This window comes from Ictalurus furcatus, chromosome 4 (genome assembly GCF_023375685.1).
Source record: "Ictalurus furcatus strain D&B chromosome 4, Billie_1.0, whole genome shotgun sequence".
NCBI classification, from domain to species: Eukaryota; Metazoa; Chordata; class Actinopteri; order Siluriformes; family Ictaluridae; genus Ictalurus; species Ictalurus furcatus.
In genome coordinates, this window is record NC_071258.1 from 34,897,803 (window position 1) to 34,916,800 (window position 18,998).

Consider the following 18,998-nt stretch of genomic DNA (forward strand, 5'->3'; position numbering starts at 1 on the left):
CTAAAAGAAAATATTAAAGTGTGCACACTATTAGGTACTAACTTTATACTGACTGTATAAAATGTTTCTATAAATGCATTCCTTTCTTTATCACATTTTATTGGATAGCAGCTGCTGTGATAAGAAAATGTATTTTACAGTAATGTTACCAATTTAACTGTTCAGATTAGAAAAACAATCATGATTTTATTTTGTATATTTCTTCATCTCTCAGAAGTGAATTTCAGGTCACATCACTGCCACACAACACACGACTGGTTGTTAGACGCGAGTGTGAATGATATAAAGAGCAGCACACAGGTGTTGATTGTAATCTGTGTTTCAGCTCTGTGACAGGAGTCAGTGCACGCTGTACAATGGCAGTCGCTACACTACAGGTCTGCTGTGAATTCTGAATAGTGTCACAGTGTTGAGCAGTAGTGTGTTACAGGCCGTTTCAGTATTTTATTAGTTTATGTGAATCAAATGAAACGAGGCTGCAGGCCAGATTCAGATCCTATTTACCACACACGTACTTGCGTAACGTCTAAATCATAAACATATTTAATATTTAATGGTAACACAATCATAACACATTTTCATGAATATTTTCTTCACAATAATAATGATAATAACGTATTTGTTATGTATAATTTGCTCACCTCAGTGTCTCCAGTGTACAGTGTGGATCCTGTAGTACATCAGTGAGCAGCTTCACTCCTGATGCTCCAGGGTCGTTCCCTCTGAGATCCAGCTCTATCAGGTGTGATGATTTCAGAGCTTCAGCCAGAGCAGCGTATCCTTCCTCTGTTATACTGCAGTCTGAAAGTCTACACAAAGGACAAAATAAATCCTTGCTTATTATTCCACTTCTGCAGATACATTTTTATAGTTCATGCACTTAGCACCGACCCCCATCATATTCTGTTTTTCCTGCTGTGAGTTTCTTGTTAGTAATGTTGGCAGTTCTACAACAAGTAACGCTAGAGATGTTGTATAATGTACAAACATTCTCTCTGTCTCAACAGGAGAGATGAACTGACCTCAGTTTCTCCAGGTTACAGTTTGGACTCTTCAGTCCAGCACAAAGCAGCTTCACTCCTGAGTCCTCCAGAGGATTACTGCTCAGATCCACCTCAGTCAGCTTGGAGGATTCTGAGCTGAGAACTGTGTGTAAAGCCGAGCAGCTTCTCTCCGTCAGGTTACACTCGCTGAGCCTGAAAGGAGAAAATGTCACATCAGAAAATGTATCAGATGTTGGTATCGGTACCAGTATCAGTAACAACGCTTCCCTATCTAGGATGAATAAATTATAAAGAGTAGTTAGGCATATTGCTGTGAAATCCACTCAGAACAGCTCCTCTCATTCCTAAACACTGAGATTAATAGAGAAACAGCTTTTACTTACAGAACTCTTGTGGCTTCCCGGACGACTGGTAGCAGTCTCTTAAAGCATTCATCTGACTTTATGAACTTCTGTAGCTCAAACACTTCCAGATCCTCCTCTGATGTCAGCAACACAAAGACCAGAGCAGACCACTGAGCAGGTGAGAGTTCAGCTTCAGAGAGACGTCCAGAGCTCATGTAGCTTTGGATCTCTTTCACTAGTGAATCATCATGTAACTCGTTCAGACAGTAGAACAGATTGATGGATCTCTCTGGAGATGGATTGTGTTCAAACTTGAACTTGATGTACTCAACTATGTCCTTCTGACAGTCAGAGCTGTTTCCTTTGTGTGTCAGCAGACCTCGAATGAGCTCCTGATTAGACTCCACTGAGAGGCCCAGAAGGAAGCGGAGGAAAAGATCCAAGTGTCCGTTGTCACTCTGTAAGGCCTGATCCACTGCACTCTTGAGGAAGTCAGACATTTCTGATATGTTGAAAAGACCAGAAAGATCAGTGGTTTGTTCTTTTGTTGGGTTTTTGTCAAGGAAGCAGAGAAATGCATATAATGCAGCCAAAAACTCCTGAACACTCAGATGCACAAAGCTGAACATTTTCCCCAGGTGGAGTCCAGACTCTGTTCTGAAGATTTGGGTACACACTCCTGAGTACACTGCCACTTCTCGGACATCAATGCCACACTCTCTCAGGTCTTCCTCGTAGAACATCAGGTTTCCTTTCCCCAGCTGTTGGAAAGCCAGCTTTCCCAGTGCCAGGATACTCGCTCTGGCTTGGGGAAGATCAAGGTCACATTTCTGATGGTACTTTTGGTCCTTGTGTTTGATCTGAAAGATCAGGAAGTGTGTGAACATTTGAGTCAGAGTCTTGGGGATCTCTCCAATCTCTGCTTCACCCAACATTCTCTCTAGAACAGTGGCTGAGATCCAGCAGAAGACTGGGATGTGACACATGATGTAGAGGCTTCTGGAAGACTTCATGTGTGAGATGATTTTATTGCACAGGCTCCGATCACTGATCCTCTTCCTGAAGTACTCCTCTTTCTGAGGATCACTGAACCCTCGTACATCTGTTACCTGGTCTACACACTCCGGAGGTATCTGATTGGCTGCTGCTGGTCGTGTGGTTATCCAGAGGTGAGCAGAGGGAAGCAGATTCCCCTTGATGAGGTTTGTCAGCAGCACATCCACTGAGACTGACTCTGTCACATCACACAACATCTCATTCTTCTGGAAATTTAGAGGAAGTCGACACTCATCCAGACCATCAAAGATGAACAGGACTTTGTAGGTGTCACTGTCTATTACTTCCAAGTCCTTAATGTCAGGGAAAAACTGATGAAGAAGGCTCATCAGACTGAAGGTCCCCTGCTTCACCAAATTCAGCTCTCTAAAGGGAAGTGGAAACATGAAGGTGACGTCCTGATTCTCTTTCCCTTCAGCCCAGTCCAGAATGATCTTCTGCACAGAGACTGTTTTTCCAATTCCAGCTACTCCTTTAGTCAGCACACTTCTGATGGACTTGTCTTTAAAGAGCTCATTACATTTGATGGGTGTCTCCTCTGCTGCTGGTCTCCTGGACGCTGTCTCAATCTGTCTCACCTCATGTTCTTTATTGACGTCTCCACTCCCACCCTCTGTGACGTAGAGCTCTGTGTAGATCTGATTCAGAAGTGTTGATGTCCCATGCTGTGAGATTCCTTCATTAATTCTTTTACATTTATCTAGAAGTCTGGATTTGAGCTTTCGCTGATACACAGAGGCCAGCTCTAACAAACAGGAAAAATGTGATGGTCATTATTGTAATGTATGGATACTATCCACAGTGTGAAGATCAATATTAGTCACAAACTGGAATTCATTCCTAATAAATACATAAATATGATGTAAAAGAACCAAAACATTAGGATTATCTCTGGGTCATTTATTTGATTAAAAAACTGTATTCATTAGGATAAAAATCAGTATGAAAATATAGACCAGTGGCCCAGTGTGTAATTTAAAGTGATAGAATATTGTAATAATCTAAAGCTCTTACTGATCTGCAGTGTGTGAGCGAGATCTTTCTGCTTCATGTTCTTCAGGATGTGCAGTGTGATCTTCAGCACACCCTCTCTGAAACAGTGCAGATCCTCCTCCTCCTTCTCCTCAGAGCATGCTGGGAAATCAGCACTCAGTAGCTTCTTGAACCTGTTCAGCTCATTCTTCAACAGAGTGATGACTTTGTGCTCCAGCTCCTGATTTAAACAACACAATAACATCAAATTACTAAATAAATCAATAAAAATGCTACATAATCTGTTATATGATTTTATACCACATTGCCGTTGATTCCGGATTCTGATTGGTCAGAAGGTGTTAACTGGATTCATTTTCTCATTCTAATATGTTTCTATAGTAACAGCTGATTTACAGGGACTTGTACGGAGAACGCTCCACATAAATAGATTTTAAAATATGAGTAATTGTTAATATAGTAAAGTTTTCTGTAAGGAGATGTTTATTTAACATTTATGGAAGGAGTCTCCAGTGTCAGCACTTTGTACGTCAGAGGTAAAGCTGTAACTTTAAAACAGACTGAAATGCACTTTTGTCTGATTACACATAATGCTGCTGTAACTGTAAACTGTTTACTATAAACTTCACTGTAAATTACTTTAATCTACTTTTTAATTTCTAAAGAAGTGTATATTAAACACACACACACACACACACACACACACACACACACACACACACACACACACACCTTGAATATGGACTCCATCTGATTTCTGCAGTCGATTTTTGGTTTCTGTTTTTGGTTTCTGTGGATAAACAAACATTGTACATTATTCTTTTTTTTAAACCTCAGCACACATCCTACAGCTCTGATCCACACAGCTGTGATATCTGAACCCCTGAAACTCCACACACACACTCGGCTCTTATCATGGGAGAACTGGCTTCGGGCACAGGAAAGCCAGCAATGGCACTATAATGTGTGTTTCCAGTTGGGACAATTTGCACCAGGAGATAAAGCACTTGTATACCTTCTCACCTCTAGCTCCTAATTACTTATGATTACTGACAAGCAGCAAGAGTCCTTCAAGGTCACATGTTGGGTTGGGGAAGTCGGCTATGAGAGGGGATAAATATGGTAGATTCACCACCACAATTTCCTCAGACAGTGGTGGTTCCTGTTGCTCTGGCAATGATGGTGTCAGAGAGAGATGAGCTGTGGCTCAGTGCAAAAACAATGGATCTCACTCAGAACCCATTTGGACACCATCTCTAATCCTCGTATGGAGCAATTTGGACACTAGGTTAGGTTTGGGTGTTGCACTGATCTAATGGAACACAACACTGAGACTCCTCTGACCTCTAACCACACCCCCTTTGTGTGTGTCCAGCCGTACTACTTACAGGAACACAAAAGAAAAGTGGTTCAGAATGAGTTGTGAAAATGCTAGCTATTAGCATTAAAGAAAACTGTCCTACAGTGGCTGGAACAGCCCAAGCCTGAGTGTTCAGTCACGCCTTGTACTGACAAGCTTCTGGAACGCCTGGGTACAGCTCGTTTTTATTCTATCCTGGAGTTTACCAAGGGCTATTGGCAGATTCCCTTATTGACAAACTTTTCCTTTTCTACCCAGAAACCACAGGGGTGCTAGCTTTTGCACTCACGTGTAGGCATAGCACATACAGTATATTAAACCTACATGACACAAGACTAGAATAAGTGAGAAGAAGAGAGGAATACCTTTCCACAGAGGATGTTCCATCTTTAAAGTTGTGAGGAATCGGCATTGAGCGGTCACTATTATAGGACACACAGCTGGATACAGGCGAGAGACGCCTTTCCTTAGTTTCACTAGAACGAAGAAAAAGTTGTTTTAGATATTTTATCTATAAATATAGTGATTCATATCTTAGGATGACATTATGTAAATACAGCTACAGAATTTCATACTTCTTTACATATCCTCATTTGAAAGGAGCCATGTCCAGAGCGCAGTCAGTCATTACACTGCACATCTGGAGCAGAGCAGAATAAACTCCTTGCTTGAAGGACTCTCAGGGGCTTGGTATCTTGGCAGTATGGGATTTATATTTTCAACCTTCTGATCAGTAGTCTAGAGTCTTGAGCACTGAGACACCACTGTCCTAACTATGCTAATGTACACTTACTGTTAGAAAGGCTTAATACCTTAACAGTGTGCTGGGCTTTAATGACTAAGTGCTTATTAGAACCGCTGGCTCCTTTAGGCCAAGACACCGCCATTATGAGCGTCTTTAGAGAGGAGAACACATGGGGCTCTCCTGGATGTGGTGCAACTAGCAAACAGACATATTTTTGGGAGAGGTGCTGTCCAAAGTAATTTTACTAAAATGTAGTAACAGTTTCACAGTCAGTTATGTTGTGTAACTATATCATTAGAGAGAAATTCATCAAATCCATGTTCCAAATCAGATGCCAGAGTGATATAACTGATCCACTGCTCCTTTATTTAAAGTCTCCAGAGTGCCTAATGGGGTACAGTAGTGTGTCATCAACGTCCCAGTGACTGAACATCATGACGTGATCGAGGTATTTAGTGGCCACGTGGCCTGTTAAACTCTTGGTGCCTTTCAAGGTAGATAATTATGTGCTGGAGTGCATTATAATGCATTAAAAGTACATGCTCGACTACTTCTAAAACTTCCTTCATTTAACACCATCTCATATCTCATGTTATGAATAGGAAGAACATGAATCAATATGAATAGGAACAAATGAGAGGCTGTGATTTTAATGAGCAGGATAAAGGAATACCTTTCCACAGAGGATGTTCCACCTTTAAATTCGGGAGGAGTTGGCAGTGAGCGGTCACTCTTAAAGGACACACAGCTGGATACGGGAGAATTTGACCTTTCCACAGTTCCACTAAAGAGTAGAGGAAAAATTGCTTTAACGATTCGAACACTGTGATGCAGATCTCAGGATGCTTCCTGACTCCCTCAGATTGTATAATTATTAATCAGCTGCTAAAGCAATAACTCTGTTATATATAACTTTTGCCCACTGACTTCCTGAGTGCAGTTCTGTAAATCACCTAACAAGAGAATTATTATTATATTACTATTATTATTATTAGGGGATTATTATAAATAGTGTTACAACTAGAACAAATTTTCATAGCAGTTCATACGAGCTGTGAATATGATAGCAGTAATTTAAAGATTTACTAATTAATATTAAATCAAGTAAATTCAGCACTAAATAACATTATATTGAAGCTAACATCAATTCTCCTGTCTGGAGTCATTTCTAAAGATGTTCAGAGAACTGAATGAGAAGAAGAAAGAGGAATTTTTCTACCTTTTCTGAATTCCACTAAAGAACAGAAAGAAAGGTACTTAAGCAGTTAATTTAGTAAATTGTGGGGACCTCAGGGTGCTAAACCCCTTCAAACTGTATAAACTGCTAAACCCCTCACACTGTGTAAAGTCCTCAGGAAATAAAATTTGTTTTAAAGCCTCCTGGTGTCTTGTGATGCTTTGATTTGATTCCAGTCAGTTGCTCTCTAGAACACGTTTGTCCCATCTCATAAACAACCTGGACTTTCACTCTACAGTAGCAGCTAGTTATCATCAAACATTTGCAGCTTCCTGCATGTTATTCTTACTACAGCTATCCACTGTGTGTGGAAAGATGGCTGCAGTTTGTGTGTGTGTGTGTGTGTGTGTGTGTGTGTGTGTGTGTTAGCGAGTGAAAGAGATTTCTCTAAAAAGACTTTATTTGAGACTTTCTGTTTTAAAAGTAAATACATCAACATACAGAAACAGATTATGACTCTCATACTATTTCAAGGTCTCTTTAAAAAGACATTCGCCATTACAGGTAATAAAATAATAATAATAAAAAGCCAGAGCAAGACACATGCATCTCTGTCACTTCCCCTCACTGCCACCAGGGGTCTCTGTTTCACCGTTCTCTTTTTTTAAATTGTCATTAATTATTACATTACTCTGACTTTATCACGCAACTCTACTGGTCTTGGTTCTGTTGGTTCTGTTCACAGAGATTTCCGGACCTGTTCTTTCAGTTTAACAGTTTTATTTTTTTAAACACACTCGTATACTTCCTACTAGCATACATTTGATCATAACATGTAAAACCCTCGCATTTAACCGTTACCAGTATGTTGCTAGTTCATTACTAGTTTTCAGATTTGGTCCCATTTGTTGACCATTTATTAAGCGTCTCACAATGCTCACTTTTTTTTTAAAACATTTTTTAAACACTGCTTTAAAAAATAATAACATTAAATTCAGTACAATATTTCAGTCAGACCCTCCTCGATTCAGAACTTTTAACACATCCTTTATAAATATTTAGGTTAGTATATGTAAATTTCCTTTTTTAAAATTTAGAACAATCAAAGGTATCAGTAGATTATATCACATTTTTGCATTCTACATGCTTACCTTTGGATCTTGTGCTGCTCCTCTTGATGACTCATTTCAGATCTTCTGAGTTCCTCACACTCCCCCGACATTATTTCAGAAAGTCTAATGACTGCTGTCTCAGTATTAGTTTAGCTGAGTCCTGCTGAGATAACAACAGGGGAATATAAAATTGGTATAATTTAAATTACTAATATATATATACTGTATAACCCCAATTACAGTATCTCACAAACTGAGTACACCCCTCACATTTTTGTAAATATTTGATTATATCTTTTCATGTGACAACACACTTTGTCAAGTGTCATGTGACACTTTGCTACAATGTAAAGAAGTGAGTGTACAGCTTGTGTAACAGTGTATATTTTCTGTCCCCTCAAAATAACTCAACACACAGCCATTAATGTCTAAACCGCTGGCAACAAAAGTGAGTACACCCCTAAGTGAAAATGTCCAAGGGATCCTTATAGAGTGTGGAACAGAAATGTACTCTGTGTGTCTCCATCGACTTATTTCACATTGGAGTACAACCATTTTTATTTTTTACCATTATGGACAAAACACCTGTTTCTTTTAAAACATTATCTTTAAATGTTTTTTCGACCTGTCACATCACAGCCAAACCGTGACTCAGTTTCCCAGGAGGCACCGCGAACTACAAACATGGCCGCTGAGGACTACACTTCACACACACGCATGCGCTCGCCTTCCCCGAGTTATAACTACACACACCTGCACCCAATCTCTCTCTCACACACACACACACACACACACAGCATATAAGAGACTTTGGGAACAATAAGACTTTGTGAAGTAAACGTTCAGCTGACTTGTTCTCTACAGTTCTCATTTTTGATAAGTGACGTTGACCACTGTTTCTGCTCTCGACTCCGATTTCTGCCTTGCCTTGTTTTGTTTGTTTGCCTGATCGCCTGACCCCTGCCTGTTTCACGACCACGCACTTCACCTTTAACCCCTTTGGAATTATTGCTTGGATTATACTGCGTTGCTCTGCATACCTGCATCTGCTTCCGTCTCCGCCCATGAAACGTGACACTACCTTCTAAACAGGAAGTGGCGTCGTGTTTATTTCTGCTTATTGTGTGTGTTAGAGATAAAGAAGAGAGAGTGGAAATATGTCAGGAATTGTTATAATGAATATGAATATTATTCCCTCTTTAATAAATAACAGCTGTAAACTTTACACACTGTGTGTAAGAAACACAGCAGGACACACAGGTCTGTTAACTTCCCTCAGGTTAAGTTACTGCGTCACACCGCGTTATTCAATAAAGATTAAAGTCAGCTGTGGAAGTGAACACAGAAATGTTCTTCATTTAGTAAATAATCCTAAAACTGACATATTACAGCTTTATATTCATGTACTCACTGCGATTCTGTTCCAAAGAGCTTCGTGTTTTTCTCGACACAAAAATTATCCGCTTTCACTTTCACTTTTGAGTCATTTCCGGTGGAGAAAAGGCGGAGTTTCAACTACAACTTCTTACAGTGTAACATCTCTCTCTCTCTCTCTCTCTCTCTCTCTACAGTGTAACATCTCTCTCTCTCTCTCTCTCTCTCTCTCTCTCTTTACAGTGTAACATATCTCTCTCTCCCTCTCTCTCTCTCTCTCTTTTTACAGTGTAACATCTCTCTCTCTCTCTCTCTCTCTCTCTCTCACACACTCACACACACACACACACACACACACACACTCCACTTTATATAAACACAGATCTAACACCAGCAGGAACTACACACACACACATGCTCAAACACATAAATCATAAAGAGCTGTTTAGAATATGAAAAAAGAGACATTTCTAAGAGACACAGTGGTACAGTGGGTAGAGCTGTTCCCTCACTGAGTCCCCAGTGTCTTCCTGTATCTATGTGGGTTTCTCCCACTGTACAAAAACATGCAGGTATGACAGATGACATGGCTGTGATAAACTGGTCCTAGGTGTGAATGAGTGTGAATGAGTGTGTGTGTGTGTGTGTGTGTGTGTGTGTGTGTGTGTGTGTGTGTGTGTGTGTGTGTGTGTGTGTGGTGCCCTGTTATAGACGGAGTCCTTCCTCCTCTTGAATCCAGTGTAATCAGAGACAGTGAGAGATGGAGTCAGTGCGCCCTCTAGTGTTTCACTCTGAGCTGGATGAATAAATGACAGTAATAAAATGAACAAGAGATAAACCTCTATTAAAAAATAAAAAAAGACAAATATTCATAAACAGTTAATTAAAATGTAGAATAGTAACCACACTACATTTGATTTCATCTGAATCACCTTCATATTTTAGGCCACACCTCTTACCTGAGTGTGATACAGTCAGAAACAACATCAGCAAGTCTGTCTGAGACACTAAACGCCTCCACAAAGCGATTAGAGACGCCACTGTGAGAGGATTTACAGTGGGTATAAAAGTCTACACACCCCTGTTACAATGGCAAGGTTTTGTGAAGTAAAAGAATGAAACTAAGATAAATCATGTCAAAATTTTCCCACCTTTAATGTGAAATTGCAAAGTATACAAATAAAATGAAAAACAATCAGAAAATTTTCAGAGAAAAAAGAAAAAGAAAAAACTTACAATAGCCTGGTTGCATAAGTGTGCACACCCCTAAACTAATACTTTGTTGAAGCACCTTTTGATTTTATTACAGCACTCAGTTATTTTGTGTAAGAGTCTATCAGCGTGGCACATCTTGACCTTGGCAATATTTTCCCGCTCTTTCTTCTGAAAATATTCTAGATCCATCCATTTGTAAGGGTGTCTCCTGTGCACAGCCCGCTTCAGGTCACCCCACAGATTTTTAGATGGATTCAGGTCTGGACTCTGGCTAGGCCAATCAAAAACATTGATCTTATTTTGGTTAAGCCGTTCCTTTGTTGGTATGAATGTATGCTTTGGGTCACTGTCTTGCTAAAAGGGAAAATTCCTTTCCATCTTCAGCTTACTAGAAGACAGCTGAATGTTTTATGCTATTGGTATTTGTACCTATTCATGATTCCCCCACCTTGATAAAAGCCCCAGTTCTGGCTGAAAAAAGCAGCCCTAAAGCATGACGCTTCCACCACCATGCTTCACCATGGGGATGGTGTTCTTTTGGTAAAGTACTTCTTCTTGTGATAAACATTCCTTTTGGAATTAGGGAATTATTATACCTTTTGGAATTGGTCTCATTAGATCATAACACATTTTGCCACATAGTTTGTGGTGATTTCTTTGAACTTAGATGTTTTGTGTGAGAAAGGACTTCCATCTAGCGACTCTACCCCATAGCCCAGACATAAATAATACAAGAGATTGTTGTTGCATGCAGAGAGTAATCAGTACTTGTCAGATATTCCTGTAGCTTCTTTAATGTTGCTGTAGGTCTCTTGGAAGCCTCCCTGGTATGTTTTTGCCTTGTCCTTTTATAAATTTTGGAGGGACGTCCTGTTCTTGGTGATGCCACTGTGGTGCTCCATTTTCTCCACTTGTCGATGATGGCTTTCACAGTGTTCCATGGTAAAGTTCCATTGGAAATTCTTTTATACCTCTCTCCTGATCGATGTCTTTCAACAAGTCAGATATCATACACGCTATGTAAGCTCTTTGTGGACTAGGACTTCAGTAGTCACATAAACCAAGAAGATGTCAAGAAAATTCAACAGAAACAGCTGATCTTTACTTGGGGTTAATCGGAATAATTTCATTGATGACAGCTGTATGATAATTACAACCCCAATTCCAAAAAGTTGGGACAGTATGGAACATGCTAATACAAACAAAGAGGAGTGATTTGTAAATGTACTTTGACTTGTATTTAAACAAAAAACATATACAAATGAAGGTATTCGATGTTTTACCTAATCAAATGCATCGTTTTTTAAAGATAAATGTTTATTTTGAAATTGACGCATGCAACAAGTTCCAGTAAAGTTGGGACAGGGGCACTAGGACTAATAGCGATCTGACAAGTTGGAATAAGAAGGTGATGTGAAACAGGTGAAGTAATCGTCTAATCATAGTATATAAGGAGCCTCCAAAAAAAGTCTAGTCCTTCAAGAGCAAGGATGGGTGGAGGCTCGCCGATCTGCCAATAGATGCGTCAGTGAATAATCCGACACTTTGAGAACAACATTCCCCAGAGACAAATCGGTAGGATTTGGGGCATTAAATTCACATTAAGTTAAACATCAAATAATGTGTTTATAAAGTGTTTTCAATATAGTACAGGCTGAACTGAATTTTCAAATGACTCCTTGTTTTGTTTTTTGTTTTTTTCCATTTTCCATACTGTCCCAACTTTTTCAGAGTTGGGTTTGTATTTTTGAACATGAGACTGAATGTGATTGGTTCATTCTGAACACAGCCACACCCCCAGTTATAAAAGGCTGTGCAGACTTATGCAACCAGGTTATTGCAGCTTTTTTATTTTTCTTAAAATGTTCTTGATTGTTTTTCTACTTGATTTTTATATGTTGTAATTTCACACTGAGGGAAAAGTTCTGACACGGTTTATCTCGGTTTCATTTTTTACATCACAAAAGCCTGCCATTTTAACAGGGGTGTATAGACTTTTTATGTCCACTGTATACATGCAGATAGCGCAACATTCAACTGGCAATAAAGCATTAAAATTATATCACTGCCTTGTTGACTGTACTAACACTTTAAGAGGTCTACAAAGCACCAAGTGCCATATGGTGTGTTAATTTAGGACACAACCCATCCATAGACTGACTCCTAATACCATTTAACAACAAACAATCATCACTGATGAGTAAAGATAAGACAGGGCTCTGTTTCCTCCTCTTATCCTGTTGGACCTCTGTGTAAGTGTAGAATTGTAAAACATATCTTCTCTATAGCCGGTGTTCTTCCTGTTCACCTCTCTGCGACCTCAGTGTAATCACATCCAGGTCACAGTGTCTTACCAAATGACTGTGTTTACATGCTCACAGTGCACACTGAAACAAGTGGCAGCAGGGAACATATCATATTTTTATGGGTGGACAAAGTGCTGAGAACTTATACCTAAGTGAAAGTATAGATAATGTGTCAAAATGTTACTCAGTTAAAAGTGAAAGAGTCCAGCCAAAAATACACTCAAGTGAAAGCAAAAAAAAAAAAAAAATAGCTACATCAAATGTACTCATGTATTATAAAGTAAAAAGTAAACATTTTTAACTGATTACATTTATTTCATGTTTTCAAGTGAAAAGTAACTTTTATTATTTTATTTAAAGTTTTATTTATTTCATTTTTAAATTCACATACTCCGGCGTATTGCAACATTTTACTGAGGTAGGTCCAGAGGCGTTCCTCCTCAAGTTCCACACTGCAGTTCGGTGGATCATCCATCATCAGATGTACACAGATAGTTACAGCATTGACTATATTGTGTAGCATGAGAAGGTCACAGCAGATGAGGAATTGGCATGATTCTTTAGCTTTTTCTACATTAATGGACTTGAATGGATGCTAAACTCATTCGTACAGTAACTGACTGGATAAGGGAAGAAGAGACCTTCAGTGTCGAATGATTTTGTAAACTGGAACCTCACTACATATACTGATAAGTATACATGGTTTTATATCATCAACACACCGCTGATTATGGACGCTCTTTCCTGAAATAAAGCTTCCCCTGCCTGCCCCACGGGCTGTGAACATTAGGCGAGCAACATCCACATTTTCAATGCCCTGGTCACTTCGTACCCTGAAAGTGTAAAAAGATTGGTGCATGAAACTGCCTGTTTGACTTTTTTTGTCTTGAATTAATGTCATTTGTTAAAATAGTAAGAAATATAGCTGCATCAAACAGCTTTTTATATTTAGAATTTGATTATCATAAATGTACCTTAGGGGAAAGCCAAAAGTTTCCACTGCTTCTTGAAAAAAAGCCAGCGTAGTTGAAGCAAGGTTGTTAGATGCAGCGCCCAGGTACATTATCTATGAAAGTACATGGAGACACATGATCAGCTCAATAGTTCTCTAAAAGATGGTGAATCTACTTGAAAAAAGGGTAACCCTTACCTTCTGTGAAAAGCCATCTACACCTCCAAAAATAACTATGTTGTAGCTGAAATGACACAGTTTTGTGAACACATCGCTTAAATTAAAGCTAACATGAATTCACTATCGACTTATTTTTTATTACTTACCGAATCAGCTTATGATTGGTGTCAATGTGCATAATTGACCGAGTAAGCCGAGCTGTGTCAAACGAGATATGACTCCCACGGTGTCGACCCGGTGCATTGAAGCTCTTACTCGGTCAAACTGCACCCGGTGTCCTTGTGTCTTAAGCGCTGCTCTCATCATTCTATAACCACAGTGAGGCATACTTTGCTTCAGAGCGGTTGCAGAAGCATCCAACTCCTCATCCGTCAGTCTGCTCGAACTGAGAGATTACATTAAAATAGAGCTCGAACTGAGAGATTACATTCCGCCATTCGTCTGTATAAGGTTCGTCTACTTATCCCTAACAGGTTGGCAATAGTGGGAACAGACAAATTCAGATCCAGCAGGTTTGCGATGTGATCAGGTGAGACTTCGAGACGTGGGCGCCCCATTGGCCCTTGTTCCTGTTGAATGATCACCATGCGGGTCTCCCTCCTGGGCACATTTTGCATAATTACAGTAAGTAGTTCTACTATTCCTGCTAAAATGTTCGGTGGAATGTTCACTGCCTCAGAAATTGAACTAAAAAAAACGACTCCTGTGAGCAAATAAATTCCATGTAATCCATGTCTAAAGGAATATGTCCAACAGCATGGTTCAGGCGAGAGCGGAATCGCTCTAAAACATAGTCCAAGAGCAAGTGCTGTGGGGAAAACAAATGGGTTTAATATCCCAGTAACTACTACAGTCCTATCATTGTAACTATAATTAGCTAGGCAATTACTAAAACCCTGTAGTTCAGCTTGGTAGGTTACTCCGCTAAATCGATTCACCTACGTAGGCTCCATGCAGATGACCAAAGCATAAACCAAGCATTGTGACTGACTAGCCAGCTAGTTTGCTAGTGGTAAAAGCTAACATAATTTCACCAAATTTGATATGAATAACAACTTTACTTGCAGAGAAAATAACTGAGAAACTGTATAAAAATATATACTGTCGTATTGATTAACAGTGTAACTGAACATACCGCTTGGTTCATCATCTCTTGTGGCTTGTCTGCACAATCCCACCACTACTCACACAACCACCAACGCTTTGAGCAGGTTCTGAGCAGCGTGTAATAATAGTATCGGCAATCCATTGCTCTTCCTGTGAGAACCGGATGTGAAGACTTCAATTTTAAGACCCAAACTTTAAGACCTGAATTTTTGCAGCCTGAATTTGTGAGGTTGAAAAATAATGTGTGGAAATATTACCTGACGAATAATGAAGATGGTATTTTTTAACAACTGAATATTTTGGAACCGTATTTTAGGAAGGTGAATGTGTGTGCATTGAATTTTGAATGCTGGAATTTTGTTTTCAATCAAAAAATACAAACCCAATGAATAGCAGAGGAAACTAATTCAAGCACTGATACTGCTGTGTTTTTCCGATTTGTGTCAAATTGCTGGGTAGAAAAATTCAAGTATTATTATTACGATAAGTTTTTATTCAGTTTATGTAATTCAACATGCCAGGACATTTGGCACAATTATACTTCCAGACTTTCCCGCCGTTTGCGTGCGCGCGCCCGGTGTTTATTCACCTCAGACTTTAGCATCGTTAGCATCTTCCACAGATCCTGATCTCCCCCGCTGCTGTAGCGATTTTAATCAGATTTAATATTGAGAAATAGTGATAAAGTCAGTAAATTCGAGCTGTAGTAAGAAAAAACAGTGATTATTGCTGCAGTTGAACAGGTAAGATACAGTTAAAGTACAGAGAAGTTAGTTAATGTAGGTTTTAACTCAGTTTATTTTCTGATCAAATCATTTCTCAGGTTTTTACCTCAACTGTGAAAAGAACTAAGAGTTTATAGTATTTTAATTCATTTTGAATGTATTGTGACAGTGAAGTTTGGAGTTTTCCCCTCAGCTATAAGTATAAATGAAGTAAATAAAAGGTATAATCTGTTAGAATGACTAATACACAGAGTTAAATCACTACATAATGTGTGTAATAAGGTACTTGATGTCAGTATGAGTATATTGAGTACAGTAAAGTTAGCCTGGAGCTGCTAGATGAATAAATGTTAATGCTACTGTATTTAAGCTAGTTAAGATAACTGACTAAACCCTTATGTTCATGTATTTTCCCCCTAATATGTATATTTACTACTTTATTCAGGTACAACATTACAATCTCTTTCAGTTCAATACAAATTTATTTCAGTACAAAATTCTATTTTAAAATGAGAAAAGCAAGTAATGCTTCTGAAACTTACCAAATAGCCGCTATTAAAAACAGATCAGTCATTAAATCAGCATATTGCTGGGGTTACATTACATTCTCACAATCCAGCTGTCACTATTTATTTTATTAAACACACAATGTTCACTCCTTCATCTGGTTACATAAACAAACCTCCATATTGAAGACATATTAACCCTTAAACGTATAAATGTTTGGCCAATAGTTATTAAATATTCAGATCTTTAGCGAGCCGGAGTATATATCTAACACGGATGGATCTCTAAACTGCCCCAATAGTATAAAACTGCCCTAATATTTTATTAACATTAACATTTTAACATATTAACACATTAACGTATTTTATTAACATTAATAATAAAATAAAGCACATTTCCATATATTTTTACATTTTATTTGTCATCAAATGTCTTCAACAACAATAAGAAAACAAAAACACATTTAAATATAAAACATTTTCATTTACACCATGAATGAAACACATTCGTAATAAATGAAACTATCGCGCATCAACATTTTTTTGGGGCACTCTTTGTAAATTGATTTCTAATTTGTGGAATTTTATTAGTAGGCTGGTTTTTTCTATGAGAACAATAGTCATAAATGACACTGACTCTCTGGTGGTCATTGCAGCATGGCTGGCCACACCCACAGCAACGCTCCACTGTTTTGGATCAAGTGATGATGGGCAAATCATTTATCTCATTTTATACAAAGGGCTTATTACTCAAGGGCCCAGCAGTGGCAGCTTGGCAGTGCTGGCATTTTAACTCACAACCTTCCGATCAGTAGTCCAACGTCTTAACCTCTGAGCCACCACTGACCCCATGGTTGTAGTCTAGAATCATCACATTCTTCCCTCATTGACCTCTTTTTAGTCATGTATGCTGGATAAAAATACAACCACCTTGGGGTTTTTTTGGCACATGGGACACCATGGCTTGCTTTTGGCAAAAACCAAACAGGCTTGATCCCAGAGGTCTCCTGTTACAGGCAGGAAATGCAGGCAGAACTTCTGGCTTGTCTTAGCGTACTGTCCCCAGCAAGATAATTTGTTTGCAGAGCAAATCACCCGTGGGTTTTGCACTTGTAAACCAGTTTACAACTTGGCTCTACCAATTTCTTCACTACAAGCTCTGCCAATCCCGTACATCGCCGATCGCCTTCAGGACGAAACAGTTTCATGTCGTATTTATCCGTTTATTTGGGCATGTACTGCCAGAAACTGCAACGTCCTCTGAATGGGATGAGCTGCTCATCAACTGTCACATACGCACCAACATTGTAGTCTTTCCTGCAATTTTCAATGAAGGCTTTCCAGAGTGATCTGAATCACGTCTCACCTGACGTGTGTCACGATCATCAAATCTCATGAATACAATCTGTTCAAACATATTGATGCCGAATGCAGCTTTGAATATTGGCCTCCCCCTGTGACCGCTGGACCAGACAGATCTCAGCGACTCGTGCTCAGAGAGATAGACACCAAGCACTGTTATAATTAGTGATTGGTGGGAAACCTCAGTTTGGTGAGGAAATAACAGAAAATGATACTTTCCTATTGTCATAAATGACTTGACTAATACACTCTTTCCTTGAGTGGCTCTGAGCTTCCTACTTAGAGCATTTAAAGGTTCCTTCACAAGGACAAACCGAAGAACCTGAAGGGTTTATGGTTGTGGACAGTTCTATCTACTGTTTCTTTTCATTTAGATCTATCATACAATTTATAGCATGCTACGTTAGCATTTAATCAGACCTTAAGGGACTGCTGTGTTTAGTGCTGCATCTTGTATCACTCTCTAGACCAGATTCAGGTCCACAATCAGTCTGGATTGATTACTGCTTACACAACTAGAGACGGAGATCCCTCACCCAGAGTCACATTCATATAGCAAGCATTCATATATTCATATACAATCTGCAAACAAAGCAGAACATATACAATTTTAGTCATGTTCTAAATAGAAGTACGCAGACACTATATCGTGAAACATTGCAAAAAAATCAAAATGAGGTCGCTTCATTCAGTCTCTCCAACATACAGCAGTATCAGATCTATAATAACAGTCAAGTCAGTTAAAGCCAAATTACCCAACAACACAATGTTTTTTTCTTCTTTTTAATTTTCAATAAATAGGCAGCCTACTGTTTTATCATTAGATATTCTGAAATGTTCAGCTGCCCAAGTACAAATCTCCCATCACTCATAATAACATTATATCACATTTAACCAGGGACGTATTGTATTTACTGATATTTTCTCCTTTATTATGGAAAATATGGATGTTTTCAAAAAAGCCAAGTTAATTTCAACATAAATATGGACAATGTTCTTATCCATCTCAAAAGGATTTTTCAAAAAGTTTATAACTCTTGTAATGGTCTCTGATGATGTCTATTGAGTGTGCCACTCTTCTGGATCTTATCTGGCAGCCCTCCTGTTCCTTCCCATGCTGTACCAGGTCACCTTAATTTGCTTGTCTTCCTCTGGGATGTGACTAAGGATACGCATTTCCAACAGCTTGCATTTCTGCATTCATCACACTGGACTTAACATGCAGTAGGGACTATCTGGACTGCAGACCACAGCTTCAATAAAATCCTGTGTGTTCTGAAATGCTTGCCTTGGGATAACATGCTGCACACAGTCAAGGGAAAACTTTAGATTTTCATGGTATCGGGAAAAGCAAACATTTCTTGGAGAGTTGAACAACGGAACACACGAGACGGTCGAAGTTCACGTTTAACAGCAGTAGGCCTCTAGAATTGACAGTCAAATGGCGTTTCTGAATCTTCTTTTTTACTCCTCCCTCTCT

The 18,998-nt window shown here is 39.0% G+C and overlaps 1 protein-coding gene across 4 annotated transcripts in view; it reads right to left on the reverse strand.

Annotated features, from left to right (window-relative positions):
* Positions 1-9,306, reverse strand: part of LOC128607106 (NACHT, LRR and PYD domains-containing protein 3-like) — a 30,372-nt gene extending 21,066 nt beyond the window's left edge. Inside the window, exons 1-8 of one of the 4 annotated variants that reach the window (XM_053623764.1) lie at positions 9,203-9,306; positions 7,831-7,954; positions 6,176-6,286; positions 5,123-5,233; positions 4,130-4,187; positions 3,419-3,617; positions 1,388-3,149; positions 1,023-1,196 (exon numbers count right to left, since the gene is read on the reverse strand). In XM_053623764.1, the coding sequence (XP_053479739.1) occupies positions 1,023-1,196; positions 1,388-3,149; positions 3,419-3,617; positions 4,130-4,187; positions 5,123-5,233; positions 6,176-6,286; positions 7,831-7,901 (2,486 nt within the window). In that variant the 5' untranslated portion in view covers positions 7,902-7,954; positions 9,203-9,306. Of the gene's footprint in view, positions 1-1,022; positions 1,197-1,387; positions 3,150-3,418; positions 3,618-4,129; positions 4,188-5,122; positions 5,234-6,175; positions 6,287-7,830 lie in introns of all 4 variants that reach the window. The other 3 variants (XM_053623765.1, XM_053623766.1, XM_053623763.1) reach the window with 3 other exon arrangements.
* Positions 9,307-18,998: the final 9,692 nt, after the last annotated feature.